The 19,494-nt window shown below is 28.3% G+C and overlaps 1 protein-coding gene across 4 annotated transcripts; it reads left to right on the top strand.

Annotated features, from left to right (window-relative positions):
• Positions 1–3,329: 3,329 nt before the first annotated feature.
• On the top strand, positions 3,330–17,598 carry LOC107068823 (tyrosine-protein phosphatase non-receptor type 7). Of its 4 annotated transcripts, none has more exons than XM_089173809.1 (8): positions 3,330–3,696; positions 5,803–6,022; positions 12,644–12,836; positions 12,913–13,090; positions 13,461–14,099; positions 14,201–14,496; positions 14,591–14,800; positions 14,908–17,598. In XM_089173809.1, exons 3-8 carry the CDS (start codon positions 12,814–12,816, stop codon positions 15,017–15,019), a joined length of 1,458 nt encoding a protein of 485 aa, XP_089029935.1. In that variant the 5' UTR covers positions 3,330–3,696; positions 5,803–6,022; positions 12,644–12,813; the 3' UTR covers positions 15,020–17,598. The 4 variants fall into 4 exon arrangements, with proteins under 4 accessions (XP_089029935.1, XP_089029931.1, XP_015181091.1 ...); XM_089173805.1 differs by having other exon boundaries at positions 5,803–6,016; XM_015325605.2 differs by lacking the exons at positions 3,330–3,696; positions 5,803–6,022 and adding an exon at positions 6,659–10,945.
• Positions 17,599–19,494: the final 1,896 nt, after the last annotated feature.

The following is a 19,494-nucleotide window of genomic DNA, read 5'->3' on the forward strand; positions in this document are numbered from 1 at the left end:
TGTTGCGAAACAAAATCATAGAATAATTAACTTTATTTAAAATTAAAACACTTTGAAAATTCAAAACATTTTACTTATAAAAAGTAGTCAATCGGATTTCGGTGGAAAATGGGCCGATATAGAATTTAATATAGATTCAAAACAGTCTCTATTTTCTTTCACCTGATGCTGTCGCCATAACCCTGACGAAACCCTGACGAAACCCTGACGGTTGCTGTGTGCAAACAACAAGGTTGTTGTGTGCGAACAACAAGATTGCTCTTTAATGGCGCATTAGCGGAATTTTTGCTGCGGTGTCATGGCATTAATATGTAAGTACCGTATATTTTAAATAGTTTTCATATTATCAAAAACAAAGAGAGAGAGAGAGAGAAAATATTTAGATAGTCTCCTTTAACTGGGACACCTTTTATATGCACAGGTAAAAATATTACAAGCATTTTTCTCTCGGCGACATGTGGACACGTGTGGACACACTGTTAATTGCACACGACTATAATTAAAAATTATATTCGAATGGTGGGGAAGATAGGATTACATACTTAATCCTTTATGAGTATCCTCCTCTTAATATTTCGAACTTTCTCCCTTTTTTCCCCCTTTCCTTTTCTCCCTTTATACTTTCTTATTCTAACTTTCTCTCTCTCTCTCTCTCTCTTTCTTTCCCTTATTCTCTCATTCTGTGTCGACCAAAGTTCTCGTTTTGTCTTTCCAAAGTTCTCCGCATTATCTCCGTCCCTTTTCATTTCTCTCTTTCTTTCTTGCACTGACAATCAGTGACAACGTGAGAGAACTGCCACGCTTACCCCCTCTCACCTTCCCGAACCTTGAGTCCTCATTCAACGTTTCCTCCTTTCAGCTTTTTCCTCCCACCAAGGAAGGCACCCCATTCGACCCCGACTCTTCGACCACTACGTGCGCAGGTTCGAACCAAATGGTAGAAAAAAAGAGAGAGAGAGAGATAAAAAAAAGGGAATTTCCGACGGTTTACCAAGAGGGGATGAACTATCGAGCGAAAGGGTGGAAATGAGTTCTTTCCTTCCCTCACGATCGAAACAGAAATTTCTTTTTCAATCATTTTATTATTATGTATATTAGGATTTTATTCAAAACTCTGTTGTGTTAGTTATATTTTTTTTAATCATGGATTTTTACCCTTACTTCTGCACATCAGAAGCGTGTTTCTTTTAAATATATTTAATACGTTCTTTTGATCAATTGTATTATTTAATTATTATTTAATCCTATTTAAATCTTACATTTTATTAATTCTATGTAACTTTGACGTCATACATTTATAGATACGTTATTTGTATTTTTCAAATGTTATCTCATTTTATCAGCATTGGATTAATTGTTCAATTATATACAAAATTTGTCATTTTGTTTATGTCTATAATAATAATTTATATTTAATATATCGTAGTCTGATAATATATATATATATATATATACTTTATTATTATACATATTTGTTAAAAATAATATTATAGTTTTTTATTTTATATCATTTTTCTTTATATATACAGAGAGAGAGAATTATAAAAAGATAGGGATAGTTCAATCGATAGGAAGAGTCCATGTTTGAACGAATCTTTTCGTTATTAAAATTTCTATTATTTTGTATTATTTTTATTTTTTTCGAAATAATAATAATAAAAAAAAGAAACATTTATTTCTCTTATCAAATAAATTTGTACTATTTTAAATACGAATTAAGAGAGTACTACGACTACTCCTTGAACCTATTATTGTCGGATTTTCTTCCATGATTACACAAGAATTTATCAAGAAATTACAAGAATTTATTAAACTAATATTTAACCTCTAAATACAAATGAAACATTTTGTAACAAAGATACTAAATTTATTCCTATATTTTAAACTAAGGTTTATAATCAACATAAACAATCTTTTATTAGTTAACAAATAAATATTATTAAATATTATTAAATGTGCGCCATATTGGGAGAGAAAATTCGATTAAAAAAATAATTATAATTTATTAGTGTGTAACTTGAAAATTACATAAGCCCATAGAGGGTTAAAAGTCACTGTGAAGCTCGAAATTCCATTCAATGTTTCCCCAATTTCAAAGATACTTTTTAGTACCTTTCACTCTTTCTCTTTTTCTTCTCACGTATGCAATTCCATCGTAGTAGGAGAGACAAAAGTGAATGTAAAAGAGGGATAAAAAAAGAATAAGGAGAAGAAGAAGAGACACGAGGGGTTTCTCTCTGAGACGATCTAACATTTTAAAGATAAATGTCATCGACTTCTTCCTTTATAAAATACTTATCTCTCTCTCTCTCTCTCTCTCTCCTTTTCCTTTTTCTCCGAAATTACTTTTTCCCATGAGAAAATAAAAAAATTTCAAAAAGCATCCGCTTTTAGTAAGTTTCACTTTATTTAATGTTTAAATTTTATTATTATACATTTACCGTTATCCATCCCTCGTTCTATTCAATATGCAAATCTTTCTATATTTTTATAGAAATATATATATAATATAATATTTTCCAATTATTTATTTGATATTTATTTAGTATTCATCATAATTAGCATAGCTTATAAACTAAACTCGTATAAAAAATAACAAAAATTCATTTGATCATACAATAAATTAAACGAACAAAATTATTATTAATATAAATAATATTTTTTTATTAATAATTATAATAATTATTTAATATATATATATATATTATATAAATAAATAATAATAATAATTATAATAATTAATACGTAATATAAAAAAATAATTAAAAAAAAAAAAACTAACAGCAATTCGTCTATTCTAGAACAGAAAAACAATTGTATCAAAACCATATAATATTATCATGACCAACAAACAAGTATGATAAACCATTTCGAAAAAAATCACTTGATCTATCATAAACTAAAAGATAAAATTTGATTAAATAATAAAAAGAAAGATTAGTGTTAGCATCCCGTCGATTTTAGGTCACACAAAAAAAAAAAATGTATTCACACCGCATACCATCCCCTACGGACTTGTATAGCAAAGCAACCCCTAAAAAATCACTCATTCGTCTCATAAACTAAAAATAAAAATAGATGTATGTATAAAAAAAAAGAAAAAAGAAAAAAGAAGTATCGAGATAAAAAAAATGTTAACGCAAATCATAATAGGATATTTAAAGGAAGCTTCGGCACATAAGAGATCTTGTCGTTAGGTGGTAGCAGCGTACTCGAAGGGGTGGCAAAACCGAGGCCACGACACTGTATCGAAGGGGGGTTAGCTCGTATCCGTGTCACGAATGCGCGCGTCTGCAATCCACCTCCTGCTACCCTCCACGGCCACCATCGAAAGAGGTGAATGCAGTTGGCCATCATTTTACAACCCGTTCAGACGCCATTCAGATGCGTTCGATGGAACTGGCAGGTTGTAACGCGCGAGTCACCATCGACTCTGCATCTTCGTTACCATCATCATCATCATCATCGTCATCATCATTATCATCATCATCATTATTATCATCGTCGTTTTCTTCGTCATCCTTGTCGTCGTAATCTTCGTCATCTAAGTCTCTTCGTTTCTTCGTTTATTATCAACATGGGTAGTGGAACCGAGTGACGATCGAATTATCGAACACGTGGAAAAAGAAAGGAAAAGAGATAGAAAGAGAAAGAGAAAGAGAAAGAGAAAGAGAAAGAGAGAGAGAAAAGTCTAAGGTACGAGACTACGAATGAATCATTCTTACTTTTTCTTTAAATAAATGAAATTATAATCTGTTGATTATTTTCTTTTTTCATTTTCTATATTGTATCATCATGTCATTTTAAAATCATGTACACTCATGTGACTATATATTTATTTTTTTTTTATCAATGTTTTAATTTTTTTCTCACATACTTCTTTTTATTTGGATAGAAAATAAATTCACGTGAATTTTCTTATAATATTTTAATATTTTATATTGTATCATAGAATTTTTATAAGTAACATACATTAATTATGTATCTTCATTTTTGTATGAATCTTATTTTAATTTTTGTCAACGAAAAAAAACATTATAATTATTTTATATACCAAAAATGATTGAATTTCTTTTTAGTTTTTTAATAATAAATATAAATCAGGTTGTAATGTTTACAATTAATGTAAGTTGGTTATGAAACAAGGTAATTAATCTTGTATTGCTATAAAAATAAGATTTATGTTGATTTTTGTTGTATTTTAATCTTCTATAATATCGTGTAAATTTGATATTACATACTAAATCAGTAAATACATTTTTTTTTAATTTATTGTTTAGTTTAAAAAATTATTTTAAACATTTCGTCATATTAATTTTTAATTCATATATCAAATTTATTTTCTTAGTATAATAAGTTTTGCATTACAAACACATTTTTATTTTAAATTAAGAAAAATATGGATTGAATAAAAAAGAAATTTCATATCAGTGTGAAATTTTATTTATTTTTTTCAAGCATATATTTTAATGTACTTTTTTATTTTTTAAGAATTTAAAAAATATATATTTTGTATTCTTAAATATAATTTCTCAATCATTGGATAATAAAATTGTTGATATATAAAACTAATCAAATATTATTATATTTACGTCCACGAAAAATTTTAATTTATTCGACAAATTTGCATTATTTTTAAATCTATTTTTTTTTTTATAATAATAGAAAGAAAAAAAAAGATAGAAGAAAAGAAAAAAATAGTAAACAGATCATTGACTTTGCGATTGGACGATGTTATTCTTCAGAACGGAAGTTAAAGATAAATCGGATAAGCTGACATCACAATCCGGATAAAAATTTCGATAATAAAAGAATCAAACTAGATCAAAATATTGTATCGAAACGTGGTAAGCTTTGAATTTTTTTTTTTTTGTATTTCTTTTATCGATGTTTTAAGCGTGAAGAGCTCGGCTCATTCACACTTTCTTCCGATATTCATGAATGACTCGTACTACCGCACTTCCACCGATTAGAGTAATCCTCTTTTTATTATTAAAGATCGATTAAATCATTTAGTTCGATTATTATCGTCATGATATTAATTGTATATTTTTAATTTAACCAAAAAAAAAACATATTTTTTAATTAATATTTTAAATATATATATATATATTAATTAATTATTATTTAATTCTAAAAAAAAGAAAATTGTTTTATTTATATAAATTATATAAATACTAATGAAAATATTTTTAATATTAAAAAAAATATATATTTGTAGATATTATTTTAAATATATATTAATTAATTATTATTTAATTTAAAAAAAATTATTTTATTTATATATCAATATTATATATTCCTATATAGATTTATATAAATTATTTATAAATAAATTGTTATATTTTGTTTTATAAATAATACAATTGTTTATTCGTTCGTAGATTATTTTATTATTAAATTTTTTTATTACTATCACCATGATATTAATCAAAATATTTTTAATATTAAAAAAACAATATATTTGTAGATATTATTTTAAATATATATTAATTAATTATTCTTTAATTTAAAAAAAATTATTTTATTTATATAACAATATTATATATTCCTATATAAGTTTATATAAATTATTTATAAATAAATTGTTATATTTTGTTTTATAAATAATACGATTGTTTACTCGTTCCTAGATTATTTTATTTAATAAATATTTCAATTATTATCACCATGATATTAAATTCATATTTTTAATATAAAAAGAAAATTACTTTTTTTAATAATATGATTTTTTAAATATATTAAATTATTACACTAAAGAAAGAATTGAATTTCAATCAGAAATTGTATGTTTCTTTTCAGATATATTAAAAAAAAGGCATTGAAATTTAATTTGACGAAAGAAATTGAAGAAGAAAAAGAAATCAAAAAAGAAAGGAAATAGACGAATGTGTTGGAAAAATAAATTCATCGTCCTCTTGGTGAACGCTTTCGACAGGGTGGAACGATCGCTTTTTTAAAAAGAAAGAGTCACGTTCCAACTGTCTCCGAGAACGTCTCGGAAGAGAATGTCAAGGTACTTGTATGTAGTCTGCTTTGTAGTCGTTATGATCATTACCCTGAGAGACACGCCTACGCAACACCTGAATACCGATTTTCCTTTCGGCCTACGCATATCAAAACAAAGCTCTTAACTATATATATATATTTCTTTTCTTGTATTCCCAATTTTATTTCACATTTCTTGCACAGTTTTCTTGTATCCTTTTTCTTTCTATAATCAAATTCATATTCATTCATTCATCAATTCAAAGACAAAATTGTAATCAACACAAATTTGAATTAAATAGAATTAAATTATTTTTTCTATAAATTCATTATTAAAAAAATTAAATTAAAAAAATATAAATAAATAAATAATAATTAATTTAATAAAAAAAATAATAATTTAATTATAAAATAAAAAAAATAATAATAATTATTATTATTATTATTATTATATAATAGATCATTATATTTAATAACTTTTTATTTTTTTTATTTATTAATTTTTATTTATTTTGTTAATTTAATCTTATTTAATTATTCAAATTTGAACTAATAGAAATTTAAAGAGAACATTTTCAAACGAAGATTATTCTATTATTCTTGCTTGATCTTTGAAAAAAAAAAAAACCGATAGAAAATTGATTAAAAAATTCTGATTACTTGTTTCTAAATGTTTCACTTTTCTCAATTCCATTTTTGTATAATAAATTTGTATAAAAAATTCATACGACGAAAACTATGAAATAGAAATAAGAAGAAATAAAAGTAAAATCCTATGAAAATGTAAGAAGAAAAATGTAAGTGGTAAAAAATGAAAGTGAGAGTGATTATTTTGAAATATTCAACAAATAAATGGAGCATCATAATTTAGCAGAGAACGCGTGCATAGAAAGAACAATGAAAGGCCTCAGAGGGCCGGCCTGCATGCGATTCTCAAAAGCAGTTTTTGCAGTAGTGAGCAAGGAGGAGGATGAGGATCGTTCGCGGCCAATGACTCGGGACAAACAGTAGAAGCTTTATAGTGTCGACACACGTTGCTTTTAAACGAGATCTCATTGAGCGCTCAGTGAACTTTATAGGTATATGATCAGCGATCCATGTGAATGGAAAAAACCCTTTGGACCTCGATGGGTCCATCTCTGTTATATGTATGCATATGTTTACGTATACGTACATATGTATGTCATCTATGTAGAATCCTCGATATCGATAACGCTCGAACGCTTGCTTTTCGGTTCACCTCGATTCATCATATCAACGTGAAGCGTGAAAATAAAGTAAAGGAACAAAAAGAAGAAGAAAATAAGAAAAAGAAGAAAAAAAGAAGAATAAATAAATAAATAGATAAATAAAAGGGATGGGATAGAAATATTGATATTTATGTCACGTGGGTAGTTTAACGTAGGCTTTCTTAATAACATAATCGCTGTGTGTGTGTGTGTTTTTTTCTCTCTTTTTCTTTTTTATATAAATAAAATTTAAATATTACTTTACGCGACAACAAAAATTAATACATATTATTGAATTGGCAAGAAAATAATTTTGGCTTGCACCAATAAATAGCGTTATGTTTGTTTCGTTATTATTTTGTTAATGTTACCATTTTTTAGTTATTTTAATTGAAAGTTCATTTTTGAAGTGAATACTTCTTTAGAATGGGTGTGATTTGAAAAAATGTAACGGATCGGTAGGCGGCGATGTAACGATACTAAATAAAAATAGAATACAATTATCCTATACCAGATATTTTGTATTCATCTCATTCTTTCGAAACTTAGTTTTTTGAAGATTTTACTTCTAACACGTGTGATCTGCACACATGTTTTTGTATAAAAACAATTGAGTTTTATTTCACACTAGAAAATCAAAATTACTTTCTTGCCAATCCAATACATTTTTTTTTGTCGAAGATTTATTCAAAAAAAAAAAAAGAAATCTTTCGGACTTGCTGATTTTGTCTCGAAGACGTTATTACGAAATATCCGTCGATCCAAAGAATTATTTTTTCAAGGGGGCTTAAACTAATCTGTTTCCCAGGAGAAACGGATGTCTCAAATAAAGCGTGAATCGTAAGAGGCAGGACGAAATTACATTGAGTATAAAAAAGGCGTGGGCGGTGTTGATACACCTACTTACATTTTCCTATCGGTATTTTTAGTCCCATTGCAAGAATAAGAATCATCCTTCGAAAGCTCCTACACAATAAAACGAAATAAATGAAGGAAAAAAAAAGATAATTTTCTATATCGGACGACTAATGTAAGACTACCAACTAATACGATAATCGAGTTAATTCTTCAAATTGTCCAGACAAATTATTGCATACCATTATATGCCTATTATCTCTAACGAATGCTTTCAAAAACGGATAATAAATCTACCATCTCTGGACAACAAAAAAAGAAGCATAAATAAAATAACTATACATAATGGTCGGATTAACCAAATAACGAAATTATTTATACGTAAACATTGATACAGAATCAAATTCAAAGAGAACAAAATATTTCATTATCTGCATTTATCTTTAAGAACCAAAATGAAATTCGACAAATTGTTTATCACTCCCATCTTAAATATTTTTTAAGGAAACAAACAATGCCCCCAAATTCAACGACGATAATATTTATATCGCAAAATAAAAAAAGGATAATTATTTACTCATCTCTTTTTCTTTTTATTTATTTTATTCAAACAACGAATTTATTACACATCGGGTATTCATTATCTTCGTAATAAAAATTCGACAATAAAAAAATCATCGAGGATTCTCCCAAAAAGGATATTTCGATGTCGCCTACGCAAACGAATGAATCTTCGAAAGCCAATAGGCGTCGAGGAATTTCACGCAAGTGCGTGCGCCCTTCCGAAAGCTCGCAAGCACCCCATAGAAGAAGGATGAATGGAACCTTCAAATCCAGTCAGTTCTACGCTCGTCCTACGAGTGGTGCAGTCGCGTCAGCTTCTAGCCTTTTTTACCGTGACACCAAAAAGTATATGTGTATATATATATATATATATATATATACACACACACACACCAAAATATATTTATATATATAAATATATACACACATTTGTATTATATGTACAAATTAATTTATATTTTTATCAAGAAAAAATTAATTCTCACTTATTTCCAACGTTTTCCTTTCGAATTTAAGCGAACTTACATTTGCAACGAAAACATGTTCGGTGGCTCAACGTCCAATTCACAATCGACGGTACGCCGAAAGCAGTTAACTGTCGCATTTCGGTATCGATCGAATGGAAATCAAACTTAGGATGACAACCACTGGCTTTCTCTCTACCTCTATCTATATATGTAAGAATATCACCCAGAGTTTTTAATCTTTTCTACATGAAAATGCACTAATATTGGCATCTACATTATGAAAGATGATCATCGTTGTTTCCTATTGATTTCATTTAAGAGACAAGAGATTATTAATTAATAATGTAAAGAATAAAAAAAGGAACAAATGGATAAAAAGAGGAAGAGCAAAATGAATTAATGATAAAACTAAGAAAAAAGAAGAAGAAGAATTTTATATGAATTATATAGATTCTTATAAGATACGCTTAAAATAGAAGAAGAAGAAGAAGAAGACAAAAATATTTTTTGATAAATTTTTTAAAACGTTTTAACTGTCTCCAACTCGTTTTCGTATACGCATGATCATTTGATAATAATATTAATATTAATAATGATGATAATGATGATGATGATGATGATGATGATGATGACGATAACGATTATGATGATGATAAAAGTATGTATACGAACGAACAGGCAATAGCTGCATTACTATTTATAGTAAATTATATGTATATACATACATATTGTACATATATGATGTACATATACGTACTACTTACATATGTACGATACAATAGAAACGGAGATATCACGAGAGTCAGATTCAGTTCTGTCGGGTAGTTTATTGATTTTTTTACCTACTCCGACAATGATAGTCGGTTAGCTTTGTTGCGTTGTGGATAACAACCAGAGAGCAATGAATATATCAAATAGAGCATATGCAACAACAATGCTGCTCTCTTCCCATATATTTTATTATATAAATAATGAATAATACTTATAATACCAATAATAATAATAATAATAATAATAATAATAATAGTATTAATTTGTTACGAACGAACGAGTGGAAATAATATATTCAATGTGTATTTATAATTTTTTATATTATAATATATAATATAAATATTCGCTTTTGCACTATTCGATAAAATCAATAATAATTAAAAAAAAAAAGGGATAACTTGCAATTCGAAGAATTGGAATGAAATACAACGAGTAAATAAAATACGAATTAGATTCGATTAAATTCGAATTGAAAGAATTGATCGTAAGAGCGGAAAAGGAGTAATTTTGGTATACATGCAAGGGCAACGTAAATTATAAATATCGCCAGTTGAGACTGGTGCACAGGAAACACGGAGATAAATGAGCATAGACTGGAAAAAGAGCGGATTCGACAGAGCGAATATATTGGATTCCGGACACATGGCACAGGGACGAATGAATAGCATCCGGTTTTCTGAATCACCGAGATATTCTTGAGGAATACGTAAGGCAGAAGTTTTGAATTTTCATAAATCGTGGAAACTGAAGTGATTTTTCAGATCGAGATCAAATAATTGTGACGTGATTTTTTATTCTACGAAATTTTAAATGGACAAGTTTAATTTTTCGATTTTATTAAAAGATAAAGAGGAGAAGAAAATAAATGAATGAAAAGAACAAAGAAGAAAAAGAAACAAGGAAGAGATATTATTAAGAAGAAAGAACAATAAACTTTCGAATTTTGGATTAGGAAGAAATACGAGCAAGGAAGACAAATAAACTTTCGAATTTTGGATTAGGAAGAAATACGAGCACTGTTCTAAATTTGAATCACTATGAGACAATGCGTGGACGCTATTTTCTTACACGGTAACTAAATCTTATGTTAAATCGTATAGTTGAGTCATCTTCGATATAGGAAAGGTATCCCTATAATTTGAACATTCTTTGTTCTCCATAGAAAGTTGACGTCATATAAAATATTATATAGAAAAATGATTACTCATTAATTACTCATTATTTTCTTATTTCTCAACCTCGCGTGTAAGTAAATAATGAGTATATACATACATAAATACATACATAGTACAGAATGTATGACGAAGTGCGTCTCGTAAGAGAAAGAGAAAATAAAAGAAAAAAGACAAAAGAACGAGTAACGGCAAAAGATCGACCTTGAAAGTCCACCTTCTTCAGTGGACGATCGCACGAACCCGCTCCGGAAAGGTGCATTACTATCGTTTATTCGCACGTGCTTGACGTTCATTCACATCGTCCCCTCCCGCCAAATTCTCGATACTTGTAGTAAACTCGTGTCGTGATTGGTCGGCATTAACGCCACGCGTTTGTCATGATTGGTCATGGCACGTTACCTCGTCGTTAAGTGAGCCGAGCGTACGAATAGAGCCGAAAGAAACCGAGACGAGTCGAAGCGCAGGTCAGGACTCATTTGATCGCGTCCTCGCGACAGTTCGAAAACGGAGCTTGCGCAGGAAGGTTTAAGATAGATTGTTTTCATATTTTTAACATGGCGATTTTGACGTACAATCAACCGCTAGTTTTAAATCACAAAGTGCACTTAAGTGTCAACCAAACGTTGCTCATCGTCCTAGCTTATGTAATTTTGATTCAAGGTATTTACAGTGTTTTCAATCATTTCTATCTTGGTTTTTTTTTCTTCATTATTTTATCATTTACTTCCTTCCGTACTTACACATGACAACATTATGTACCTAACGGCAAACAGGATGTACTTTGTTTGTGAGGGTTTCCTATTTGTGTGAATATATGTGTTGTGTATATTTTCTCACGTGAAAGGCGCCCATGTATCAACGCGAATGAGGATGCGCGTGTTATACACCTCTCTTTCTCTCTCTTTTAATCTTTCTTTCTCTTTCTTTCTCTTTCTTTCTCTTTCTTTCTCTTTCTTTCTCTTTCCCTTTCCCTTCTCTCTCTTTGACCGAGTTTGTATTTGTGACTGAATGATGCTCTTCATCCACTTGTCACATGCAGTACTTTCATTGGCGTAGACTGCATCTACTCATTACCGTGTTACTATACTGAACTCTCCTTTCCCCACTCTCTTTCTTTAAAATCTTTCTAATACTTCGTTCATAAACATTTAACTCTCTTGTGATATTTACATCCTGTTTACGAACAGAACTATTTTATATTAGTCATTGCTATTTAGTATTTTTATTCTTTCTTATCTGATTTCTTTCTACTGTTATTTTATATACAGACTACTGCTCGTTAAATAATATTTTTGAAGATACCATGATTGTGTCAATATTTATATCTTCATTTGTGTAAGAAAATAGATCAAAAAATGTATATATTTCAAAAAATCAAGCTATCATTATAATATTATATTGGATGTTTTCTTCTGTCCATAATACATATTCAATGTTATCATTTTCATAGAACTTTTATATTAGTTTTGAAATACTAAAATAATGAGAATCTTTAATTGTACAAAATATTGTTTTATAGAATTATAAAACCCTTATTTTTATACCATGAAAAGTATCTTAAATTTAATTTGGTATGTTATTGCTGTTGTTGTAGGAGGTACAGGATTATCGTTGAATCATCAATATGTAAATGATGCAGATCAATATGACTCTTCGATCAATGATGATAATACAAAGCATTTGGAGAAATTCTACTTAATTACAGAACGAAGGTGGCACACAGATACCGTGCTACCAATTTCTTTACTGCGGTCTACCGAGGGAATGTCTGCTCGATCTCATCATAGGTATATGACAAATACCTTCACTATATTAACTGAATGATGTTAGAACAATACATAAAATTTGTTTTTAATGGTATAGGATCCGGCAGTCCACTACGGGACTGGATGATTCTGGTATGGACTTGCAAGCAGCTCAATTCAGTACCCGTATAGGTCAGGAGGTTCGCTCTAGTACAACTCTATCATGGCTAGATTGGCAGTTGCTTCTTTTTATAGCACTTTGTGCCATTGCTGGTGTTATTTTGTTTACATTTTTGGTAAGACATTATTATTTAACTCCATGACTTCCATGTCGAAATCATATGTTTTGCCTAGGACACTATGGTATTACTTTTATTATCCAAAGAATATAATAGCAAAATAATAGTAAATTGATGTTAATCAAACATTGTAATTGTTCAATAAGGTACTTTTTATTTTAAAGTATCTTCTATATTATATTCAAATACACTAACTTTCAATTTTCATGTAGTTTTTCACAATTGTAAAAGATTCATGTGCTCCAGTCATATATGACCGACATGGCAGTCAAAGTGTTAAAGCATTCTAATATTTACATTTATATTTTTCTTTTGATTGATCTTTACATTAGAAAATCAATATTAATAGAAATATTTATTGAAATAGATCTTGTTATGGCTACGGAAACAAATGTCGCGTGAAAAAGATACTGAAGATGGTGACAGGAGAGGTCTAGTAGAAGAAGGATTGGTTGGCCGAACAGATAAAACTGACAAAAGTACTAAAAGTTCAGTGGAAGCGCAATGGGTTCCTCAATCGGTAGCCAAACCATCGGAATCTACTCAAAAAGCAAAACCTTCTACAACAGTTGCTTCTGGTTTACCAGAAATAATGACTGTGACCACGCCAGAACGAAAAATAGAACCAATTCGCGTGAAACCTAAAGGATTATTAGAACGGCGTAGTTCGAGTGCAAGTTTAACCATAGAACTAGCACCAGCACCGACACCCGAAAATCCACCACACATGGTCACTCCAACTCGCGAATGTACGACTGAAGAATTTTTATTGAGCGCTGGAAATGTCTTATCCAGAGCACAATTGAAAAAAACATTGAACGATCCAGCATCGTTACAGAAAGAATTTTGGGAAGTACCGTTGAACCACCCCAAAAAAGTTGATATATGTGGAGCTGGTGTAAAAAATAGATATTGCACTGTATTACCTAATCCGCAATCTCGAGTGATTTTACCGGGTTCTTCTGACGATCCACTTTCTAGTTACATAAACGCCAATTATATCAGGGTAAGTAAACGATACAATATTCTACGCTCGTTTCAAAAGGTCGTGTTTCATCATAAAATGACACGTATGATGTAATTCGTATAACATTTTCTAATTAATAGGGATACGATGGAGAAGATGCACGCTATATCGCAACCCAAGGACCATTATCTCATACGATAGAAGATTTCTGGCAAATGATTTGGGCAGAAAAAGTTCCCGTAATTGTCATGATGACAAGATTACACGAAGCTGCCAAAACAAAATGTGATATCTACTTTCCTGTAGATAAAAATAATCGTTTACAAGCTGGTCCTTTCACGATTATAGTTAACTCTATAACCAACAAAGATGGTTATACTGTTAGAGATTTGGAAATTAGATACGAAAGGGAAAGACGCCATGTACAGCATTACTGGTAATTTATATTAGTCTAAGTTAAAATGAAACGTAATATATTGTATGTTATCAAGAAAATATATATTATATAAAAACTAATTGGATTTTGATAGGTATGATTCATGGCCAGATCATGCTGTACCTCAAGCAGCAGATGCGCTTGTTAATTTAGCTGCAGAAATAAATGCTCTATCTGGACCTGTAGTGGTACACTGTAGCGCAGGTATTGGACGCACTGGATGTTTTATAGCACTAGCAATAGGAATGACACAACTCTTAAGAAATGATAACGTAGATGTACTAGGTATTCTATGTCAAATGAGGTGAGTCTTCTTAAAATTTCATTATTCGCTTAAGCGATATATGCGAATCTTTACATGCAATTTATTTATCAAAACCTTGACACATAATATTATAATTTGTATTCAAGGTATGACAGAGGAGGTATGATTCAAACTGCTGAACAATACGAATTTGTTCATCGAGCACTTTGTCTATTTGAAAAAACTCTCGATGGCAGATTATCTAAATCAAGAGAATAATGTTGCTACGAATAATAATTATTTTAGAAGCAATTACTGTTGCCTACAACACAATCCACTTTCGTCCAGATATTCCATTAAAACAAAAGATACTTTTAAATGAATCTCTGTGTCAGCATTGGAGGTAAGAAAAGGAGGTCTTTACTATTTCAATACTTTAATGAAATTCGCCTCATCTAATTATGCTGCCATTCTATACTGCCATGACAAATGATATATGAGTCGAGTAAAAATTTTCTCAAAGAATTATCATTTTAATCACTTATCCCAAAGCAAAAAAAAAAGAGAGAAAGAAAAAGAGAAAAGCAATTGCATGCAACATTATAAAAAGTCAAAGTAAAAAGCCATTTTAATGAATAAGCACTAAATGTGTGGAACATATATGTACAAAAACAAACAAAAAACAAAAAACGATCGACTAACTTTACATCAAGACCCTTTTGTTGTAACAATTTGAATATTATTATATTATATCAGAATCGTAATTAATGTTCAAAATTAGCAAAAATTTAACATATTTATTTATTTTTCTTTCCATTTTTGTGAGATTGTTGCATTTTTGTTAATTTACATTTATGAACATTCCTTACGTGGCACAAAATATAAATTTTTGTAGCTTTGACGAAAAAATAAGCAAAAACTAGAAAAGAAAAGAAACATGAAGTAATAGATAATTGTCAAATACTTCACCCAATAATCTCAAATACAAAGTAATCCTTTTTTAGCTCTTCGATGCTACCAAACATTTAAAAAAAAAAACGAATAACTGAACTACCCTGTTATGCAACTTTCAGGGATTAATTATAATTATTTCATTGGACTGTGAATGATTGAAATTTGAATGATAGAAAATGAATGATAAGAAGAATTTGGGACCCATGTCATATTATATATATATATATATATATTTATTTATATATATGTATAAACGCTCTTATCCTATTTGTAGTTCCTAGTTGATTTTGGAGTTTGATATTTAACATGGATTATGATTTACATGACTTTTATTTTAACTTACAAGCAAAGACTGAATGCAAAGAGTACAATATGACTATTAGTTCAATACGTAGTTAAAAACAATTTTTGAAAACTTCACTAATCAAATTTTCAAGGTTAATAATATTATACAAGCTCTTCTCAATAGTTTATTAAATAATATTATTTTAAAATATTTTAGGTGAACATTACTTTTTATTGTTTTTTATTTTTTTTTTGTTAATTTTTATAATATAAAAAAGAAACTTTTCATTATACAAACAAAGGGAAAAAAAAGCAAATATTGAAACTCTTAACTATTATATTTACTAATATGTGTAAATAGATTGAATTATTTATTCCGTTTGTTGCTTCACATGCCAATCAATATTGAGTAATAATAATAATAGTAATAATAATAATAATAATAATGATAATAGTAATAATAATAATAATAATAATAATAATAATAATAATGGATGAATGTGGGTGTAACTTTCTATGGCAATTAATGTGAAAATATTGGGCATATGAGTGTCTTCTTTGAGTACAATTAACTCTTGTTTATTGTAACAAGGATTAAAATATTTAGCTGACAATAAATGTGATTTATGTTAGCCTATTTTTTGATGGCATACGAATTGCAATAAACGGTTATATTAAACTTTTATTTCTAAAGATCTTTCAATAAGCGTGTACATTATTTTGCATTGTTAGTATATTATATATACGGTATATATATACACGCATTAAATTGATTGTAAAATGAATATGTATATTTAAAACATATAAATAATGGTCGCATTAAGTTTTAGATTATATCAAATACATTCTTTTGTATGTAGATTATTTTTAAATCAATATGTACATATTTATCTTCTCAACAAATTATTGTATATTTATTTCTTATTGAATGAAAATTCTCTACTAAATTTATATATATTTAATAATATATTAATATATTATTTATATGTATATATTAATATATTATTTATATGTATATATAAATATATATTTATCTAATCATCACAAATGAAAATTCCAACATTCTAATGTGTTCAATAGTATATTTAAATTGAAACATTTTTCCAAATGCGCATACTTTTTTTTTTTTTTTAATTCTCATTCGTTCTATGGAGAACAAAAGAATTTAATATAATAATCAAAAAAACCTTCCACATATTTACCTCATCGACATGTTACAGTATTTGCTTTAATTTACTCTTCCAGAATTATTCATAATTATTATTCCTTAAAGTTTGTAATTGTAAGATAGAAAGAAAGAAGTTTGAATGTATGAAAAGAGAGAGAGAGAGAGAGAGAGAGAGATATTGTGATTATATACATATATATATATATATATACATACATATATATATATATATATATTGTATATACATTTGTACAGAGAGCAAAAAATATATTTAAGAGAGTATGTATTTGTTTAAGCAAAACACGAAAGTGTATATATATATTAATGTCTGTGCAAAGTCGCATATGACTAACTAATTGTATCAAGAATATAAACAATAATTATCATTTAGCAACCCCTTGGTGTTCAATTGTACTTATGTGACGTAATAAATGTTTATAGTATCCACGCACTTATGTTTTAAGTATTAATCACATTAATACCTATTTTATCTGTAAATATAAAATATTCGTTTTAACCTTCGCTTACCACACTTGGTCCAAAGGACCCAAACCTTTTTTGCAACTTGAGTCATTTTTCTCAATTGTTCAATTTTGGTAATTTTTTCAACATATTTAAATTTAATTTAAAGCTATAAAACCTATATAGTCTTTTTAAGTAAGTATTAAAGAAGTTTCAAAAAAATGTTGAAGTAAATCTATGCAATAGTTTCTTTTTTATAACGATTTTTCTCGCCCGGGTCCAAAAGACCCGGGTGTGGTAAGCGTGTTGCTTCAGGAAGGGTGGTAAGCAAAGGTTAAAAGAGTGGAGAGATAAATACAATATTAATAAATGTACTAATTATGCATTTATATCACAGTCATATAAAATTTAAGAAAAATCGTCTCAATAAATATAAATTTTTTTAAACGAAATTAGGAAGCAGTCAAAATGACTCTTCCTTAGACAATCTAGTATGAAATAAACATCTATGCATGGTTTTAAAGCATTGTATTTTGATTAAATCAACACTATTTTTGATAAAATTTTCTAAAGTGGATTTATTTACAAATCGAAAGCATAAAATTGGTGATCCATCCTAAAGGAAGTCAGAATGAAAAAACATAAATTTACGTGACCCACTTTATCTGTTAGGTCATTAAGTCATAACCGTCCAATTACTTTTAATTTGAAATCAGACATACCATATTTAACACTTTGTTGACCGTTCCCGAGTTAACTCGTGTTTCTGTGGCCGAACGTTGCTGACCGGTCACGAGTTAACTCGTGATGCGTTATTTTTCGCATCACGCTATTTAATAGGAAAACGCAGCGAAAATAAATATTACAATAGTAACAGATTTTGTTCTACTATTGTTATACTGTTTATCATACGAAGAAGAAATATTTAAAGTCTAATAATAAGTAAAATTTATTAAAAATTACTTATATTGTTTTACTTTACAATTCAATTATGAAGTAATAGCCGGTGACATGAGATAAATTCTTGAAAAAAATAGCCGGTCAACAAAGTGTTAAAATGAATTTTAAATTATTTTGATAAAAAAAAAAACCTTGGAGATTAGCTCATTTCCGATAGTAAAACACAGTATACCTTTGTAGTTTAACTAGTGAAAATCATCGTTCTTATAATAACTACTTACATGTTTGTATACGAACTTATTATAACGCAAATTGTTTCAAATCTTTCATATTTATTAGTTACACATTAATCTCAAATATATAAATTTAAACGACGCTTTAATTCCCGGGAAAGCTAACAGCCAATCAAATTTTATCCGCCATGTTAAATTTGTCATAAGCGCGAAAATTAAAACAATTATTTTTAAATATTCTTTCTCCTCAGTTTTTGAAGTAATAATTAATATTAAATATTACCAAAATATAGTAATAATATTTTAAACACATTTCATTATTAAATTCAAATCCTCTCGATTTGCGTTTATTTTTGAACTCATTTAACCAAATAGGAGACTTGTATTACATTATCTAACAAGGAAAAAATTGTACATTATTTACAAGATATTATTAATCTTTTGACACGAATAAGTGCAAATAAAGGGTTATAAAAAAAGAAATCTGAAAGATAATTCGTAATCTTTGATCCCGATTTATAATTGTATTTAATTAGATTATATAAACATGAAAGAACAAAGAGTGTTTTATAAAAAGATAAAATTATTAAAATACGACGACAAAAAAAAGTTAACAATAATTATTAAAATTATTTCGAAATGTTCAATAAGTCTAAAAAGTGACGCGGAACATCTGTGCTATAAATACCCATTAGACATAATTTATTTTTAAATATTATACACGATATATACACGCTCATAAACAGAGTTGT

This window comes from Polistes dominula, unplaced genomic scaffold (assembly GCF_049000335.1).
Source record: "Polistes dominula isolate Pdom_NZ unplaced genomic scaffold, Pdom_raw_medaka contig_28, whole genome shotgun sequence".
Classification (NCBI taxonomy): domain Eukaryota; kingdom Metazoa; phylum Arthropoda; class Insecta; order Hymenoptera; family Vespidae; genus Polistes; species Polistes dominula.

Coding starts and splice junctions, on each gene's coding strand:
- LOC107068823 (XM_015325604.2), top strand. CDS start 11,604: ATGGCGATTTTGACGTACAATCAACCGCTAGTTTTAAATCACAAAGTG. Junction 13,091..13,460: donor TTATTTTGTTTACATTTTTG/GTAAGACATTAT, acceptor TTATTGAAATAG/ATCTTGTTATGGCTACGGAA. Junction 14,497..14,590: donor CGCCATGTACAGCATTACTG/GTAATTTATATT, acceptor GGATTTTGATAG/GTATGATTCATGGCCAGATC.